The following is a 19,216-nucleotide window of genomic DNA, read 5'->3' as shown; positions in this document are numbered from 1 at the left end:
CTTTATAAAATGTCATTCATTTGCAGCTCTGGGGCTTTTTTTTAAAAGAAGTGTGAATGGGTTGAAATGAACTACCAAGGACTATCCAGAGTCATGGGGTGTGCGGGCAGTTGTCCTTTCGTTGGCTTAAGTGATTTTGTTGCTTCCAACCTCAGTTTGCTATGCACAGGCAAGAAAGATAACATAGGATACATGATCTGTGGAACTTTGGAAAGTCAGGGTACTTATTTTAAGTGTAACCTCAGGCACCCAAATTTGAAAATTTTGGTCTGTCTGACTATAGGGCCGGGGGTAATGGGTTACAGAACTTGTCTCTTTTGATCTATGTCTGTGCAGCATTTTTTGGAGGTTCATTATTACCATGTTCTGAGTTGCACACTCCTCTAGCTCATAGAGCCCACACTCATACTGGAAATTCAACTGTGCATTCACATTGATATCTTTAATATCTCAAACAGCTGTCTGTTGGAGACTGATCTAGCTCATAGGCTGATCTATGAAAGAGGAAGTAATCTGTTATTCCAATGGTTGTTGCAAGAATGAAGGCACTGACTGAAGAGTGAACATGGCTGGTCAGACCTTCCAGTCCGATAACTGTTTTCCACTATCATTAAAAAAAAAATCAAATGTATCTTTTTAAAGCCTTTCGTTTTACATGGTATTCAGGAAAAGTTCAGGTAAGGTTGGTTTCTCGAGTAGAATTAAGGAGTTCAGTCAGTTGCTAAACCCAGTGTGATCATGTGCAATACCGTCTCTGACCTGGGCTAATGTACATGTGATTTGAAGTGGCAATATTAACAATGTGCTTGCAACACATGTGGTTTCGCCCCCTTGTTTGAAAGGTTTTTCATTGTGGTTAGAAGTTCTCTGAAACCCACTGGTCAAAGAAGCATGAGCTTCCTCAGCAAAATTGTTATTTTGATGACAATGTTGCTGTTTTAGCTTTTTGTCTGAGAAGGCAGAACTATGCATAATAGAAAAACTGGCATTCCTATCTCCTGTGGAGGGTAAGGAAGCTGTGATGGGAAGGGGTCCCGCTGAGCTTCTCTTTGAAAGTTTTATTGTTGGGCTGTATCTCTTTCTGTACTGGGATCTGTTTTGTATCAGTGTTGTGTAGAATAATGTGTCTGGTGAGGTTTTTTGTGTTTAAACCCCACTCATCTGCAAGTCCATTCTCTTATCTTCACTGTATCTCTTAGTAGGAGCACATTAACTACAATCACATTTTAAACTTCTTCATCCTGGTTGATCACTGACTTTGATCGTAAATCCAGCATGCCTGCCTGCTCCCCAGCCACAGTACAGCTGTATTTCATGTTATATTTTTGACTTTCTGTCTTCATGTCAGCTAAAATTTGATATCCGATATGTGAATAATTTTTTTTTAAATTGTGAGTATATGACTAACAACGGAATCTTTTTTTGTTTGTTTGTTTTTCATCCCCAGGTATGAAGATCAATGATACAGACCACTGGCTTCAATGATGCTGGGCATTTATAACTGGGTTCATTAAGGAATACAAAGAAAATACTTAAAGGGATCAATAATGGTGTCTTCTGGTTGCAGAATGCAATTTTTTTGGTTACTTCTCATAATCAGCTTCCTGCAGTGTACAGAAGGTAAGATTATATCATATCTTTTAGTTATGCTCCAGATGAGAGACCACATGCTCTTGTACAATTTTAAAATATTATTTTGCTTTTAGATTGCTCAGGAGTTTTAGGATGCATCTGCCTAACTAGAAACAACTAATTACTACCTGTCCTGTTCTAGAGCTTAGCTGTTAGTCGAAATGATTGATATTAAAACAAAACAAACATTAAAAATAAACGTACATTGTTTGATACAGTGACACTAAATAACAGTACTCAGACAACTGGAGTGATGATAGAACTGGTAGGTGGTTTATTTTTTTGGATTCCTTCTGTTCAGTCCTCTCACTATACTATCCTTGAGCACAAGTAAATTGCAAGTTATATAAACAATGCATATTTGTTTAAAATACGTTCTAATGGAACCAAAAGCAGCAGTCGGAGCACCTATTTTACTTCCATTGATTGGCTTGCTGGAAATAAAACTGCAAATATTTCATTAAAATCAATGCTATACATCTGAGAATTGGGCAAATGAAACTGAAAGTGCATACAGGAACACTGCAAGCTTAAAAACCTAACTGCTCTCTGTAAATTGTTCACTTCTGGTACATACAGCACCTAAGATTGCTCTTAAATAGAAGAGCTTAGGGAGGAAAAACATTTTTTTCTTCCTTTTGTGTAAAATCAGTTCACTGTTTCGATAATGTAGTCAGTCTCCTTGGTTGTTTTTGTGGCTCTTTTAGACAATTACACTGGAGAGAGAAACATTTTAAAAGAACAAGAAAATATTATTTTAATTTTTTTAACCACAAGTATTGGCAAGGAATTTTTGGGCTAAGTGTAATATCTAAATATATTTGTAACTTTTAAAAAATTAACTAGGTTTCAAGTTGGCAGTTGCCTTTTAATATCATTCATCCCCATAGCTAGATAACCCCATGACTGATAGATAATATAGTACTTTTAAGAGTGTAGTGATTTAATTTGCAGTTCCTCAGTTACATCTGATATTTAAAAAAATAAAGTAGGGCTGTATCTCACTACGTATGAATTCTTTGGATTCATAGGTCAAACCCCTCTGAGTAATTCAGAAAATAGAGTGCAGTAAAATCAAACAAGCACTACTGTCGAACAAAACCCAGCAAAGTTTAAAGGCTTAAATATCTTATAAAAGCTCTCACATTCAATGTATATTTATTTAAACATTTGTTCTAGTCTAAGACTCTCTCAACTCACTCAGTTCTTGGGCTTGAATTGATAAACCCATTTTGCTGAAATATAGTAATAACTCCTATGTAGACTTTAAGGAGTACACATCAAGGAATATACCTTCCTGAAAGGTCTAGTTTTGCCTAAACAGCTTTCAAGATTTCTTCTCTCTTCCCCCCCCCCCCTCAGAGTTGTGAGTATAGTGCTGAAGACCAACACATTAATCTTTTAGATTGTATGATTCTTTGGATGGTAACTTATGATTCGTAAGAGACTACGCATATGTGTGTTCTTGGTGCCCTTCATTTTTTAGTCTTGGCTGAAATCTTATTGTCATATGAAAGACAAGTTTCTGCAGATGGGAAGCCACTAGGAGCTTAGATATCTAAATTTTACAGCTAGTTGGCTTTGGTAATTACTGTGTTTGATGCAAAAATGCATTCATCTTGCAAGAATGAATGAACTAGTTTAAAATTGTATTTAAAAGATAGTACTGGGAAATGGTGTTTTCACTTCATGGCTTTTCCAATTAAAGGTGCTCAATGACAGTTATAAAATCTTAAGGTTGTGTGTGTGTGGTTATTTAAAAATCTCTCAACTCAGAATTTTGAAATATTTAGCAAAATATCTCAGTATATTTAGCAATATGTAGCAGTTGAAGAAAATCTGGAAGCAGCAAGGGGAAAATGGTATAGAACATGTAGTTATATTTTTTTCTGATTAACTTAGATATATATAAAACAAGCAGTTTGCAGCAATAAATAGCTTATCTACTGTGTTTGGGTAGGAAAAATAAACTGAAAGCTTCTGCCTGCTGAATTGTTACAATTTGCAGAAAGGTAATTTTCATTTGTAAGATTTCAGATCCATGTTTTTCTATCCCTATTCCGGCTTCTAGGAGGCAGTAGCAATCTTTTGATGCTTCAGTGCTGAATTCAATTCCTTTAAAGTCTATATAGGACTTACTTTCTTATCTAAAGTAAATGGAAGGAAATTGGGAGCAGCTAACAGAATCATACACAATTAATTATAAATTCTTAGAATAAATTAAATATTGTGGCACTGTATTTTGAAAGTGAATATTAATATTCAGTTGACTTTAAGCCACCAGAAGCAAAGTGAATACAGCATTGTTAGACTTTCTGACGAGATTACGTTGCCTTTTGTTTCAGTCATAAAATATGCCAAGTGTAACATGCTCTAGTAATGATGCTTCATCCCTGGAAGTATAAAATAACAGTCCCTAAGTCAGTGGTTCTTCAACTTTTGTACTTGGGACATAGCAAGCCTCTGAGTGTGACTCCCTCTTATACATTAAAAATACTTATTTAATATGTTTAACACCATTATAAATGCTGGAGGTTTGGGGTGGAGGCCGACAGCTCATGACCCCCCATGTAATAACCTCACAACCCCCTGAGGGGTCCCTACCCCCAGTTTGAGAACATCTGAAAGTAAGAATATTTTAAATTCTCTGACTTGGAATCTAGCTACTTAAATTTTGTTATGGAAATCTTATATACATAAGCAGGTTGTTGCAGCGGGTAGAAAAAAACTAACTAAATTTCATGCTGTTAAGCGTGAATGTTTCTATACAGTTACAAAATATTTCAGGTGTGGACCAATGGTTCATTAGTCCACTTAATGAAAATTTTTCCAATCAAGATAAAACCCTCGTTGCTGTCACAGTGGCTTAACCCAATAGGGGGTTAGCAGACAGAGACTGTTTCAAGAAAGACTGCAGTATTATTTGCAGTATCTATAAAGTCAAGAATCATATTTGCAGTTAAAAGAAGTTTCTTTTCTTTTCTTTTCTTTTCTTTTCTTTTCTTTTCTTTTCTTTTCTGAGGCAACAGGCCAAGGGGTTTGCTTTTGAAGCAGTTCCTTCCTGCAGGTAAAGAGAACCTGGAAAGGACATATACTGGCAGCTAGAAGGAAAACTGCAGAGAGTTAGGACATACTTCAGGTATACTGATCTGTGTCATCTCAGTTTGTTTTAGAGAAGACTGACAGGGCATCTGTCATAAATATAAAGGGAAGGGTAAACCCCTTTGAAATCCCTCCTGGCCAGGGGAAAGCTCCTCTCACCTGTAAAGGGTTAAGAAGCTAAAGGTAACCTCGCTGGCACCTGACCAAAATGACCAATGAGGAGACAAGATACTTTCAAAAGCTGGGAGGAGGGAGAGAAACAAAGGGTCTGTGTGTCTGTCTATATGCTGGTCTTTGTCGGGGATAGACCAGGAATGGAGTCTTAGAACTTTTAGTAAGTAATCTAGCTAGGTATGTGTTAGATTATGATTTCTTTAAATGGCTGAGAAAAGAATTGTGCTGAATAGAATAACTATTTCTGTCTGTGTATCTTTTTTGTAACTTAAGGTTTTGCCTAGAGGGGTTCTCTATGTTTTGGAATCTAATTACCCTGTAAGATATCTACCATCCTGATTTTGCAGGGGGGATTTCTTTATTTCTATTTACTTCTATTTTTATTAAAAGTCTTCTTGTAAGAAAACTGAATGCTTTTTCATTGTTCTCAGATCCAAGGGTTTGGGTCTGTGGTCACCTATGCAAATTGGTGAGGCTTTTTATCCAACATTTCCCAGGAAAGGGGGGGTGCAAGTGTTGGGAGGATTGTTCATTGTTCTTAAGATCCAAGGGTCTGGGTCTGTAGTCACCTAGGCAAATTGGTGAGGCTTTTTACCAAACCTTGTCCAGGAAGTGGGGTGCAAGGTTTTGGGAAGTATTTTGGGGGGAAGGACGCATCCAAACAGCTCTTCCCCAGTAACCAGTATTAGTTTGGTGGTGGTAGCGGCCAATCCAAGGACAACGGGTGGAATATTTTGTACCTTGGGGAAGTTTTGACCTAAGCTGGTAAAGATAAGCTTAGGAGGTTTTTCATGCAGGTCCCCACATCTGTACCCTAGAGTTCAGAGTGGGGGAGGAACCTTGACATCATCATAGTCTGCTAACAGCAGTAAGTAGATAATATTGTGACACCAAATCAAGAGAACCAAGCAAAAGAAGGAAACGTGAGGGAAGAAGAGCTAAAGTTAATTAGCTTAAATATTTACTTTACATTTTATTTTAATGTTAAGGTCAAGACTTGATTTAATTTTTCGATTCATTTTATGTCAAAGTAATTAGGGAAGAAATTTCAAAAAAGTGTGAGTGGGTTTGATGTCTCATGTATAGGAGCATTTTAAAAGTCTGGGTTTTTTCATCCTTGTGTATTGGATTTTTAAAAAACTGTTTACTAAAGTAATATCTATTATTAATTAGTTCCAGCCCCTCTTTGTCTGTAAATAGACATTTTTGTTTACATTAAAATGAAAAACATAAACCCCAGATTTTTAAACATTTATATACTCCAGTGGAGTAGACAATATATTTTGTTTCACAAAATTTTATTTACAAAAATTGAAAGTGCTTCTAAATGTGCACCTGGAATTATTGCATTTATTTTAAAAGGTACATTTAAATACAGGTAATATACACACCTCGTTTCTGAAAGATGGAGAGTGCATGTAGCATTCTGCTTAGCCTCCTCCGAACCCTCTGAAGGCAATGGGAGTTGAAGGCTCTGAGCACATTTCAAAAGATGCTCAACATCCTTGCACAATTGAGATCCCCCAGGGCCTAATTCTGCAAACAGTTGTACACATGAATAAATTCACACATGTATATGTGTAAGTGTTAGCAGGATTGGGCCCGCAGTATTTAAAACAAACAAACAAACCCTTGTTCACAGCATATCTTGAGTTGATAGGAGAGCTTTGCTAATAGGAAAATCAACTTTTTGTTAACTGATTTAATTTTTGTTTTGTCCATTTTTTCCAGGGTAGTGCTTACTGTAGCATCATGTATCAGTAAGTAGGAATGTACATTGAATTTCTCTAGCTTGGAGAATTAAATCACAGTAAATCTGCGTGAAACACTACATTTATTAGGCAACTTCTTGGTTTAACGAAGTATCCACAAACATAACGAGTACAATTTTGCGCCACTTCTGTTAAGCAACCAATTTTTGTCAGTCCCTTGAGTGCTCACTTCTGATAGGTTTTACTGAATCCATACTGTATAATGGAGTCCTAGTAAGTAAAAGTCAGACATTTGAATGCTAGCACTATTCGGCACTAGTGATTAATTATAAATAACAGCAACTCTTGGAAAAATGGGGATAGATTTCAGGATAAGTCATCCAACGTAGTGTATCTTATGATTCTATTAGTAAAAATGGTTTTGTTAAATAATGAATGCAGATTATTTAAAGGCAAACATTTATGTAAAAAGGAATGGTAGGGTGCCTATAAAAACCAAAACAGATGTATTGAGTTCTGCTTTCAATATTTGTAGTGAACAAAAGACGAAATACTTTCCTGGTGTTTATTTAGAGATGTCTCTATTTTGTTTCCTGAAACAGACATCGGGCCAACACAGCTTTTAAAAAGTAAATTGATCTAAATAGTGAAATCAAATTTCCTTTTAAAGAAAAATTTAAAGAAAAAAAAATGCCAGGTAAAGTGCATATCCTTTCATTCATTCCCTCAATAGTGGGACTTGAGGTTCATGTTTTGTGAAAGAAAATAGCTATTTCAAAAATGTAGGAGAAATGACATGGGAATAGAGAAGTCTGATAGCCTTGACAGTCTCAGTTTGTGAAGTGCCATTTTAAATACTGCACTAATACTGGTTTAGAGGACTTACTAGGAAATCTTAATTTTAGTCACTAAATTATTTATTTTAATTCATACACACTGTCAAATTTGTTATAATTTGAACAAAAAAATTCAAATTCTAAATTACTGTATGCTAGGTATTAGCTATTGTATACTACTCTTTTAAAGAGCTGTGTTCCTGCTGTCATTTGCTAAAACTTTGAATTCCTCTTGTGAAAGGGGAAACTGTATTGCAGCTTCAGAGGCTCTCCTCACAAGGAGAGAAGGACTTTGAAAATTTGTCAAAAAAGGTACAAACACAATTTACTCCTGCTTAAGGCCAGATGTTACTTTTCCAGAGTCTTCTAAACTACTGCTTCAATTTACCACTTTTCATTGTGATAACCTTGTTCAGTCTCAATGGGAATAGCTACATGACCAATCATGAGGATAAGTTTGAATTGACTCAGCTATCTTGGCTTAGCTGACTAACACAGTTGACTTTGAATCTTCCCCTTGCTCCCATATGTGGATATGTTTTAGATTAGTTAAAGACTATAGGGTGCCTTTTCTACAAGGTACATGTGGCTTGACCACACATCTCCTATATAAAATTTATTGGGACTCTCAGTGCTACGTTATGGAGCACAGAGAATGTAATATATCATTTTAATTTTTACTACCTTTAATGGTTTTAAATCATTGTATATGTTTATTTTAATGATTGCATTCCTGTTTTGTACTAAAATGTAAGAATACTATTGTATCTGAGAAACAGGGCATTTTATTTAGCTTTATCAGTACACACTTCAGTCCTCCTTAGTTGTGTTTGTATTATACTTGTGGAACATAGTACAAAATGGAGAGGTTCGTAACCCGTAGAATTGGGAATGGGGAAGCATAAAACATCTGAATTAGTATATAACTGAAGATGATGCACTGAAAGTTCTCTTCTTACTACTGTCATATTTGTCCACATCAGAATCAGAAAATAATGAAGGTTCTCATAAGTATAATAAATCTAAATTTAGCATACAAAACCTGAATTCTTCAATCATGCATTTAATTTTACACCCACAAATAGTTCAGTTGAAGTCTGTGGAGTACTCATGTGAGTACAGTTGCATGCACCAATCTTTGCAGGATCACATCCATTCACATAAAATACTAATTTTCATGTCCACTTCTGTATTTATGATTTCGGCATTTTTAAAGTGTGATATAGTCACACAATATTTACTTTTTAACATAAATATGATATCTTCACTTCTTTCTATAGGGTAATTGTACAAAGGCAAAGATCCTTAATAAGCAGTATACTTTGCTCTAAATTCTACTGTATCCCTAGCAATGCATTTATTTTTGTAAAAGCATCTTGCAAAGTTTTGTTTCTAACTCACTCTAAAATTAATAAAAATTCACATAATTAAAGCTAGAGACATTTTCAGTTTTATACGTTATCTTCTGTAGCATTAGTTTATCCACTGATAAATCTTATCAGGCTTGACAGATTTATTGTAATCTACAGGTATGACTGGATTGATGTTTTGAATGTTCTACCTAAAAATATTGGATTTTCTCCTCAATTGTCTTCCTTGTTCTTAACAAGGTAAAATTTCCCCACATTTAGCACCAGTAAATTTTGTGTCATCTTAAATCCATGGAAATATTATGACAAACTGAAACAGAGCAATCCTTGCTGACATATTGGGCTTTGTTTAGTTCCTATGATTCAAGATGTCTCAAATTTTCTATCTGCCAAAAAGAAACTTGAACTAACTAGTCCACTAACTTTCAAAACCCAATTGTGCTAAAGCTTTTTGTGTTTCTGTTATCTCTGTCTTCTAGCTTTCTTTTGAAGTGTAAAGAAATAGAGCTGTATAATGTTTGCTCAGTTGGTGGATGCCTCTTTCAATAAATGGAGACAATTCATCCATGTCCAAGTGACATTAAGACAGTCCTTTTAAAGGGAGTGGGGGAAAATGTGTTCATTTCCAGTGACAATAAATCAGTTTAGGTGGTTGAGAATTCATCCCATTTCTTTTCTTAAATCATACTAATAAAATAATTGACTGGTATTTCCATGCTGTGCATTAGTGATGTTTGCAAAAAAAAAAAAAAGAAGAAGAAGAATCTTTCCCCCTCCCCAGAAATGTGTGTGGGAGAGGGGTTGGAAACCAAACTAAACTTTTGTATTGGTTGCCTAAGCAACTGATATATGGGAGAAACCGAGAGAGTTCACATAACTTCAGTTCCTGCTTATAGCACCAGACTAACGAGCTAACTTTTCCCCCAACCACATAAATTAAGAGTTAGACCGGTGTCATTGATGCTGTGTACTAGCAGAGACTGTAGGTAGTTCATGGCACTGTTTTGAGAGAAGAAAAGGAGTACTTGTGGCACCTTAGAGACTAACAAATTTATTTGAGTATAAGCTTTCGTGAGCTACAGCTCACTTCATCGGATGCATTCAGTGTACTGAATTGAAGTGAGCTGCCACAAGTACTTCTTTTCTTTTTGCGAATACAGACTAACACGGCTGCTACTCTGAAACCTGTTTTGAGAGGTTTTTCCTATTAAACTTGAATTCAGTAAGTTCATTTCAAGCTGTCATTCTCAGCAGATTCTGCAAATATGTGTATTTTTAGGTGGGAAAAGAAGTGAGAAATATTTTCTCTGTACATTGTAGCTGGAAGATTTTTGTCCTGTTTCATATCACCTCTTGATTGTAAACATCTCTGTCTAATTGGCCTTTTATTCACTGATCCTGTCTGACTACTTGGCATGCAACCTGACCTTCCTTCCCTAATGTTTCACATTATTATCTCCCATATTCTCCCCATTGAGCTGTCCCAGTTCTTTTCTCTAGCTCAAGGGTGATAGATTGCCTCTGATATTTTTGTCGTCTACTTCAAACAAATTTCTGTTGTGAAAGGGTGTTGCTTGTAAAATGAATTTTAATAATGTAGTACAGATTAGAAAATCTTCAGCATTGCAATCCTGTTTGGAAAAATGTGGTTTTGTGGTCATTTAGAACTGATTAGGTGCTTCAGTGGTTTCAAGATAAATTTGCTCTTAGTAAACAAAAAAGAACAGTTTGGCACTTACACTTTTATATTGTTTAATTTGCAACAGATGAAGTTGATGTGCATGAAGAGTGAAGCCTGGAAAGTACTAGAAGGCAAACTAGTGGTTTGGATTATTATCCATTAGTATGGATGGAATCACCATATATCATTTTATAGATTACCAGCTAAAACAAAAATGTTATTAACACATGTTATACAGTGTTGTTTCAAGCATTCAAATTCAAGTGCTACTCAATGACCAACAACTATGAATTTTCTCTGTATGTTTATAGATTGTTTTGCAATGTACTGTTTAAAAAAAGAAGAAAACTTTTTACATGAAACTGAAAATGTTCCAGCACTCAAACCACCTGAAATATGTGCAGTATAAATAAAGGGTATAAAAACCTTGAATACCTACATATAATAAACTGCCTTAGAAGGTTTTATAGAAATAGTTGTTTTACTAAAAGCACAGTGCCCATAGAGGAAGATTATTCAAGAAATAGATGGAGTTGCCAAATGTGTTTGTTGACTAACTACATTAATATATTAATTAGCTTTGAGTATGGCTTGATTAAATCAATGGAGTTGTAACATATTCTGGCAACAGTTGCGCTTACAGTATGAGACATATTTAATCTGTAACATGCATTATTATCTAGCTTTTGCATGATATATGTTTTTGAACAACATTTTCATATTGCTGTTCATTTAAGATACGAAACTTGTTTAATCCTTTGCTTTTAGAGTTTAGGCAAAGAGAAGTGTTCTGAACATTAGCTTTCAAAAGCTCTTTCTTTTATTGCATTGATGACATTCATAGCAGAATCAATGATACTAGCCTTATTTAGCATGAAAGTGTATCTGAGAGCTATCATTCCATTCCTCAGCAGTATTGTTAATTGGCTGATAGCTGATAGCAAAGGTACAGTGACAGTAGTGCGGAAAACATTTAGTGAGAAAAGACTTGATTAAGTTGTGACTGAAGTGGCAGGTTCTGGCCAAATTTAGGCTCTTGATCCCATTTCCAGTTGGAGTAAAATATTAAATGGTGAAGAAACAACAAAATGCATTTAAGAGCACTCAGAGATGGTAAGGGACAATAAAACTCTGTAACCATGTAAATGACAGCAGCTGACTATTTGAATTAACTTTGTGTTTAGCTTAATTTGGGGTCCTAATTATTCTTAACTTACGTGAGTAGATTTCAATTATAGTATACTGCAGGGATTTGTAGCTAAGGCAACTGAAGGAATCATTTCACATAAAGTACTTTTGTTCAACTGATTAGGCAGGTTAAAATGGAACGATAGAAAATTGAAACCTTGTCTGATAAGGCCCAACGGATTGTTTCCAGTGACACCATGAAAAAATTGTGCTAGAACTGTTCATTCCCTCTCCACCCCATCACAAGATTTGCATCAATAGAGAAGATGTAATGTGTATAATATGTTTATAACCCGATAAAGTATTTTTATTTCAAAAGATTACAGGCTTAGTGCCAGAGTAAACCTGATTGCAACCAATTGATTACAGCAACTGCTAAAAAAAGTGTGGCTATAATTAAAGAATATATTCATATTTCCAGAACTCTTAGATTAGGTGTTTGTAAGGGCAGTTTTTTCCCCCCAGAAGCTTATTTTGAGTATTTTATAACATTACTTAACTGAGCTTTTAAATTGTAGGAAGTTGACACTGCTGCATATGTGGAATAACTAGTTCCTCAACAAAGCGTTTTAGTACATACTGTAATAAAAAGTACCCAGAATAGATGTACTTCTAATAGAGACACTGTAAAGGTGGCATGCCTCAAAACTTAAACATCTTATAAAGTCAGTTCTTCCTAAATGTTCTCCAGATACTTGAAAAAAAATTAACACGCTGTGACATTCCAGCATACAATCCAGACTAATGAGTAGCTGTGTTACCCCTGCCCTCTAATCTGGAGTGCCCTTTACAATGCTTTACTGCTGTAGCCTCCAGCCTGGACTGCTCACAAACAACCTCAAGCATTAAGTTACTCACAGGTACGGGTCTGTTGTGTGTGTGTTGCAGCCAGCCAGCCAGCCACACCATGACTCTAACCAGCCTTAGTTATACTGCATGGTGACCCCAACACACTCTGTCTTAGATTCCCTCCCCCCGAAATGTATGTCCTGTACCGCCCAGCCCTCCCCTGGACAATACAAGTTTATATAAAGTCAGTTACTTTAGTAGAAATACTATGAACACAACTTGTCACCCCAAATGGACAGACACTCCCCTGGCACTTCAATTTAAACACACTGGATTAAGTAAAGCAATAGAACAAGGTTTTTAATTATAAAGAGAGATATTTTAAGTGAGTACAAGTGATGAGGCATAAAAGTCAGAAATGGTTACAAGAAAAATAAAGATAAAATGCAATTGATGCCTAATTTAACAAACTATGTTAAATTCAAAGCGAAGTTTTCTCACCTTATGCTTTCAGCAGTCTTACTGACCAGACTTATTAGGTAAGAAGCCCTGCTCCCAGAATCTAATGAATGCTTCCTTTGTCGCTTCAGGTGTCACCCATGTGATGGGTAGGGAGAGAGAGAGGGGTTTTCTTAGGGTGTTCGTCCCTCCTTTTTATAGTTTCAGTGCCCCCCTTGAAAAACATTTCCAGCTGAGTACAAAAAGTCTATGTGGAAGGATGTTCCCTGATGCTTTTTCTGCACCTGTTTGAGCTTCCTTTGTTTCCCTTCCCTGCTTGATGACTCTTTCCTGATTAAATGCAAATTAAACAGAGCCCACATTCCTTTGTTTAGGACAGTCCTGTTTGCCAACTTCGGCTTGGGTAGGGCTGTGGTTTGGAACATGTGTTAATAACATCATACAGGGAAATCTCTCAAACTTCACATGCAGTGTTGCCACATACATTTTACCAGGATAGTAATGACCAGCAAATTACAAGTTTTCAAATGATACTCCGCAACACATCCTTTGTACAATGATTATTACAATAGGGTGTATAGCACAGGGGTACAGTCTGTCACAGATGTCTCCAAAATGAAATCTGCATCATGGTTTAAGTTCCTGCTTCTAAAGTGAGTAATCCAACATCAACTTGCTGTTTGTGTTTTTGTGTTTTGTTCCCCCAGCATAACTATCATGTTGTCTGCCCTCCTCTGCCTTCTGGCTCAGTAATTCTGAACAGCCAGGTAGTGAAAGTTAAAGGGTTCTTACCCTGCTGACTCAGAAAAGCAGAGTGGAGCAATGGCACAACATCTATGTCTGCAAACCAAAACACAGGTTTCAGAGTAGCACCCACGTTAGTCTGTATCCGCAAAAAGAAAAGGAGGACTTGTGGAACCTCAGAGACTAACAAATTCAGCTTATACTCAAATAAATTTGTTAGTCTCTAAAGTGCCACAAGTCCTCCTTTTCTTTTTGCAAAACGTAGGTCTAATTCAGGTCTGCCAGCTTTGACCATGCCCCTGCGGTACACACTTAGAGCATATGAATACTGGCTTCATAGAAGCCACATTGTTATTATGTGTGAATGTTGTCTTAGGCATTAAGCACACAAATGGTTGAATTCTGCTGCAGTCAGAATAAAGCTCTGATTTCATAGCGCGTCAATGCACTTTTTCAATGAGCTTTTTAAAAAAAGACTGTATTAAAACATTTTAAAATGAAGTTCTTAAACTAGGTAAAACCTAATTACCTTTCAGTAAGGAAATTAATAAGTTTAATAAATAAATAATAAATAAATAATAAATAAATTAATAAAATAAGTTTAAATGCCACTGAGAAATACAGTGGCTTCCAGAAGTGGCTGACAAAAATGGGTCTTGCATTTGGACTTTTGGGTCTTGCACTTTGTCTGACATATTTCTCAGCTGTTGTTAGCTCTCAGCTGATAGTGTAGCATTAGTGGTGTATGTGGCCCCTGTTAGTGAACCTGGAGAGCTCTCTGGAACTCGTGGAGATGTGCGATGCCTCCCTCATGCCATTTTTTCATTTTCTAGAACCTATGTAGGATAGAATAATAGTTTCTACCACTGGGAAGGCATAGAGAGAATGGAAGTCTTTGTACAGGGTCACCCTAAAATAAGTGAATCTTAACGAAATGTTACAAAGTTTATTTTTTATGAATGTTTGCTCATACCTGCAGATGTTTGTGGATGTTGGGGAACACATCTTTTTGGAACTCTGTAGCTGGTATATTCCTCCAAGTAAAGACTGTGGCTTCCCCTGTATGCCTGTGCAGGAAAGATAGGGGGCCTGGGCTACCCTCATCACATGACATAGCATGGTAGGTTAATCAGTCTCTGCAAGACTGCTGCTCCCGCACTTGTACAAGTAGTGGGGTGTGTGTGTGTGTGGAGGGGAGCCTTGACTCCACAGGCACATACAGGAGGACTAATTTCTACTAAGTAAAGGGCTGGCTCAGATTATTTCCAAAGGAGGAGAACCAGGGATCAAATTTGTGACTGTTACAATCCAGTACCTGTTCTGCTCTTGGGGAAACTAAGCACCATCATTCATCCAGGGCGAGTGAAAACTCCATGATGCAGCCCTAAGTAAGTTTTCCTTGTAATACTCAGATTATAACACATGTAGGGAATCATATCCAATGTTGCCTGCAGCAATTTAAAGGTGACCTGCAGAAGAGGGGAGGGTGAAGAGGAGATAGTTTTTTGCCCTGTTCCATTAATGATGTATAAAGAAACCCTGAATATTAGTTTGGCTCTTTAGCAGAGAAAGGTTCTCCTTGGTTTTTACCTTAGGTATTCAGGGCCTGTCTAGACTGCAAGACTGATGAGGTGGTGAACTAAAGAAAAGATAACTTCATAACTTATGTTCTTATGTTCATAAGAGTCAAGAGTAGAAGCAGAGTAATTGTGGGAGAAGGGATTTTTAGTCGGACTTCATAAAACTTTAGGGTTTTATATGCCATTTGTTAATACTTATGTAAGCGGGGGAATAGTTCTGCTATTGTGGGGAACTTTCCTGGCTTCTGCACTACCCCGGTGAAGTGGGCTAGTGAAAGGGTCTGAGTCCTCTCTCCCACTTCCTTTACCCAGTGGCCTCCCTGCCCTTGAGGACTCCCCTTCCACTCTCCTGTCTGGCAGAGTCCTCGTGACCCCAACAAGGCTGGGCCCAGGATTCCTGGGGGGCTCGACCCCCAACCCTACTGTGGTCACCTAGGACGGGGGGCTAGGGTGTCCCCACTCCGGGGTACTCTCTCTGCACTGGGCACTTCTCTGACCCACTGATCATTACATACAAGTTAAAGCAAATGCAAGTTATTGAATCAACAATTAATTTTAAAAAGAATAAGGAAAAATGGGAAAGGTTAAAGGAAGCACATCAACCCGCTCTGTGGCAGGGAACATCACAAACAGTCTTTGGAATGTCAGGGCAGTTCACAGTCTGTTCCTTGTAAGTCCCAGGCCTTTTTCTCAGGCCCTGGCTGTGCTGCAGGGATGCTGTGGGTTGGACACTCGCTCTGGTGGTGGTCACACGCTCTCAGGCTCTAAGTGGTAGCACCCTTCTTCCCAGTGTCACCCCCGCCCTATCGGGGTTACGATCCAAGCCTGGCCTGCAGAGCCTCTTGGCTGAGGTGTCTCCCTGTGCTCGGCCTGCTGCCCAGGGTCCCCGTAGCTCTCCCCAGCTGCTCACCGCACCCAGCTCCGGACTGCTCCAGCCCCAGCTCCACCACTCTGTCTCAGCACTGCTGCTGCTGCTCTGCCTCCAGCTCCCTGGGCTGCTTCTTTGGCCCCTTGGCCTCTGGTTGCCAGAGCTCTGCTCCCAGGACAGGTCTGCTCTGCAGGCTGCTTCTGTGACTCTGCTCCCAGCACCGACCTGCTTCCTGGGCTGCTTTTCGGGCCCCTCTGGCTCTGGTTGCTACAGCTCTGCTCCCAGGACAGGTCTGCTCTGCAGGCTGCTTCTGTGACTCTGCTCCCAGCACTGACTTGCTTCTTGGGCTGCTTTTCTGGCCCCTCTGGCTCTGGTTGCTGCAGCTCTCCTCCCAGGGCAAGTCTGCTCTTTCTGGGCTGTGCCTCTGGCTTTTGGGCTGCAGCTCTGCTCCCAGGACAGGGTCTGCTCTCTCTGGGCTGCTTTTCTGGTCCCTCTGGATCTGGCACAGCTCTGCTCCCCAGCTCAGCTCGGGCCCCTGCTTTCTCCTTAGCTCGGCCCCACTCTGTCTGACCCAGGCAATTCTAGCTCACACGGAGGACGGGACTTCCCTGGCGTCCTGACTCCCTTATTAGCCTGCCCGCCCTGTCATTCAGGCTGATCTGAAGCATTGGCCTTTCCCCATTGTTCCTGGGGACTGTCAGTCTCAGGGTCCTGATTCCCCATCACCCTTCCCCCTTTTAGTACTGGGATCTAGCAACTAAAAGACCCCCACTGAATGTTAGTAAGGGGCAATAGTTCCCGTACACTTAGATAACTTCTCAGTCGTTTTCGAAAGGATGTCTTTGTGAAAGATTCGTTACCTCCATCCTTTCAGCAATGTGTGAGAGGTGGTAAAATAGAGATCCTCTAGCACTCTTCCAACACCAGAGAAGAACAGAGTTGATCTTTCTAAGGTAAAAAGTAAATAGGAAAAATAAAAATAAAATGTTCATACATCAAAAGCAAAGAGGGGAAAAAGCCAACAAAACAAGGGAACAAACTGAGCTTCAAAAAATCATTTGCAGTTCACCTTCAGCATTTGTATAAGATAGTAGGCAAAGACTGCATGTATTCTATTGGATAAAGTATTTGCCTATGTATTGCATTGTTAATAAGTTCAAATCTTGTCAAACTGGTACCTTTATTAAAATTTGTAGCATCCCATTCTCAACTTGTCCCTCTGCTAGGGGTCTGGAATCCATACATGAGAACTTTAGTGTGGAGAACTAAGTTTACTCTCATGGTCTTGATTAGTGTGATTATTTAAACACCTAGTTCCATTTTATTGTAGCTGTTTTATCATATCTTTATTGATACCTTCATTTCTAAATGTGAAGAAGATATTTCAATTTGTGGGTGGAGGAGAAAACCTTTAGGGATATTCTTGCGGGAAGGGAGAGGAAGAGGGAGGTGGAAATAGAGAAGTACTTTCTCTGTGACATCATCCATATTCTTTTTCTGGCTCTGCGGAAGAACCTCCCGAGGAGGTCCTCAGGATCTTGGTTTCCTGGTGAAAATGGAATAGGCTTCTGAATGCCTCTCCATAGCATCACTACCCAGTCATCCTTCGGGGACTGCAAACCAAGTGATCGTTGTCGTGAATTTAGGTCCCATTAATTTGTGCTCAGAAAACCTTCTTGAAGGGAATCCCAGGGAAGTGGCCAGTTGGGAACCCCTAGCAGCAGAGCCAGAGGGAGATAGCCATTTAGATGGCACTGGCTTCTACTGGGGCCTGAGATGTATGCACTTCTCTCCCTGCCCCCTCGAACTTTCTGCCCATTCCATAGAGGCGGGGGGAACTCTGCCAACCTGCCCTGCCTCACTATGGAATGGTAATGAAGAAACTTGTAGCATTTCCAGTCCTCTACTCACAAAATCCTTTGGAACAAGCACAATCCATGTTCACATCTCACTCACCTCAGGTTCACAACAATGCAATTCCATAAATTACAGTGGAGTTGCTTCTAATTTACTAGAATCAGAAGAGAATCAGGCCTTCTCAATTTACCTGAATTAACAAGCTGGGCCTTTAAACAGATCTTTGGGCCTGAGTTTACAGACAAACCTTTCAGGGCTCCACAATGTAATTCCAATGGGAACCAAAAATTATCGTACCAGATTGTATCAGTAGTCCTTCTAATCCAGAATTTTGTCTTCAGGAGTGGCCAGAGTCAGATGCTAAGGTATAAAGAAGGTGACCTGCCAATAGTGGAAGTTCCTTCCTAGTCTTATCAGTTAGTAATTGGTTTACATGATTAAACATGAGGGTTTATAGTTCTGCTTTAAAATATAACTATATATACAGTTATATTCTATATGATATGACTATAGCTGAGTGGTCTTCTTATTCAACTAAATGTTTAATCCTTTTTTATTTCCTGCTAAGTTCTTGGACTCGATATTGTGGCACTGAGTCCCACAGTTTGTGCACTGTGTAAAAAATGTATTTACTGTAATCAGTTTTAAATGTTGCCTTTCAATTTCATTCAGTGTCTCCTTGTTCTTGTGTAATAAGAGAAAGGAAGTAGGAGTACCCTATTTACCTTCTCTCTACAGTCATTTTATAAGCCTCTCTTCTGTCCTCTTACTCTTCTCCTCTCTAAACCAAACACTTCCAATCTTTTCCTTCTCACTTCACTTGGACATTTCATGATGGCTAATGCTTTTCATTGTCCATTTCTGGGCCCCTTACGTTTCTGCTATAAACTTTTAGATAGGGTGACCAGGATGGAACACAGTTTTCCAAGCTTGGGTAACCATCAGTTTATATAAAGATGTTTATAGTATTTACATTTTCATAATGCTTTCTATCCCATTCTTTATCTTAATATTTTGTTTGTTTTATTGCCATTGTATCTGGAGTAGAGGTTTTCATTGAATCATGTTAGGTCCTTTTCCTGAGTAATTACAGTTAGTTTAGAACACAACAATGCTTATAAATAGTTTAAAATTATATCTTCTAATGTGAATTACCTTGCCTTTGACATTTAATTTTGTTTACCACCATGATACCCATTAACCTTTCTCTGTGAGGTCCCAGTG

At 38.3% G+C, this 19,216-nt stretch overlaps 1 protein-coding gene across 24 annotated transcripts in view; it reads left to right on the top strand.

Moving 5' to 3' along the window:
• The window catches only part of ADGRL2 (adhesion G protein-coupled receptor L2), a 492,078-nt gene that overhangs the window by 328,765 nt on the left and 144,097 nt on the right, over positions 1 to 19,216 (top strand). For all 24 annotated transcript variants that reach the window (XM_048860984.2, XM_075131687.1, XM_075131690.1 and 21 more), the window contains one exon: positions 1,448 to 1,620. In XM_048860984.2, the coding sequence (XP_048716941.1) occupies positions 1,548 to 1,620 (73 nt within the window). In that variant the 5' untranslated portion in view covers positions 1,448 to 1,547. The remainder of the gene's footprint in view (positions 1 to 1,447; positions 1,621 to 19,216) is intronic.

The sequence above is a fragment of the Caretta caretta genome, chromosome 8, assembly GCF_965140235.1.
Source record: "Caretta caretta isolate rCarCar2 chromosome 8, rCarCar1.hap1, whole genome shotgun sequence".
Lineage (NCBI taxonomy): Eukaryota > Metazoa > Chordata > Testudines > Cheloniidae > Caretta > Caretta caretta.
The sequence above is the reverse complement of the archived record's forward strand: the minus strand, read 5'-3'. Positions and strand labels throughout refer to the sequence as shown.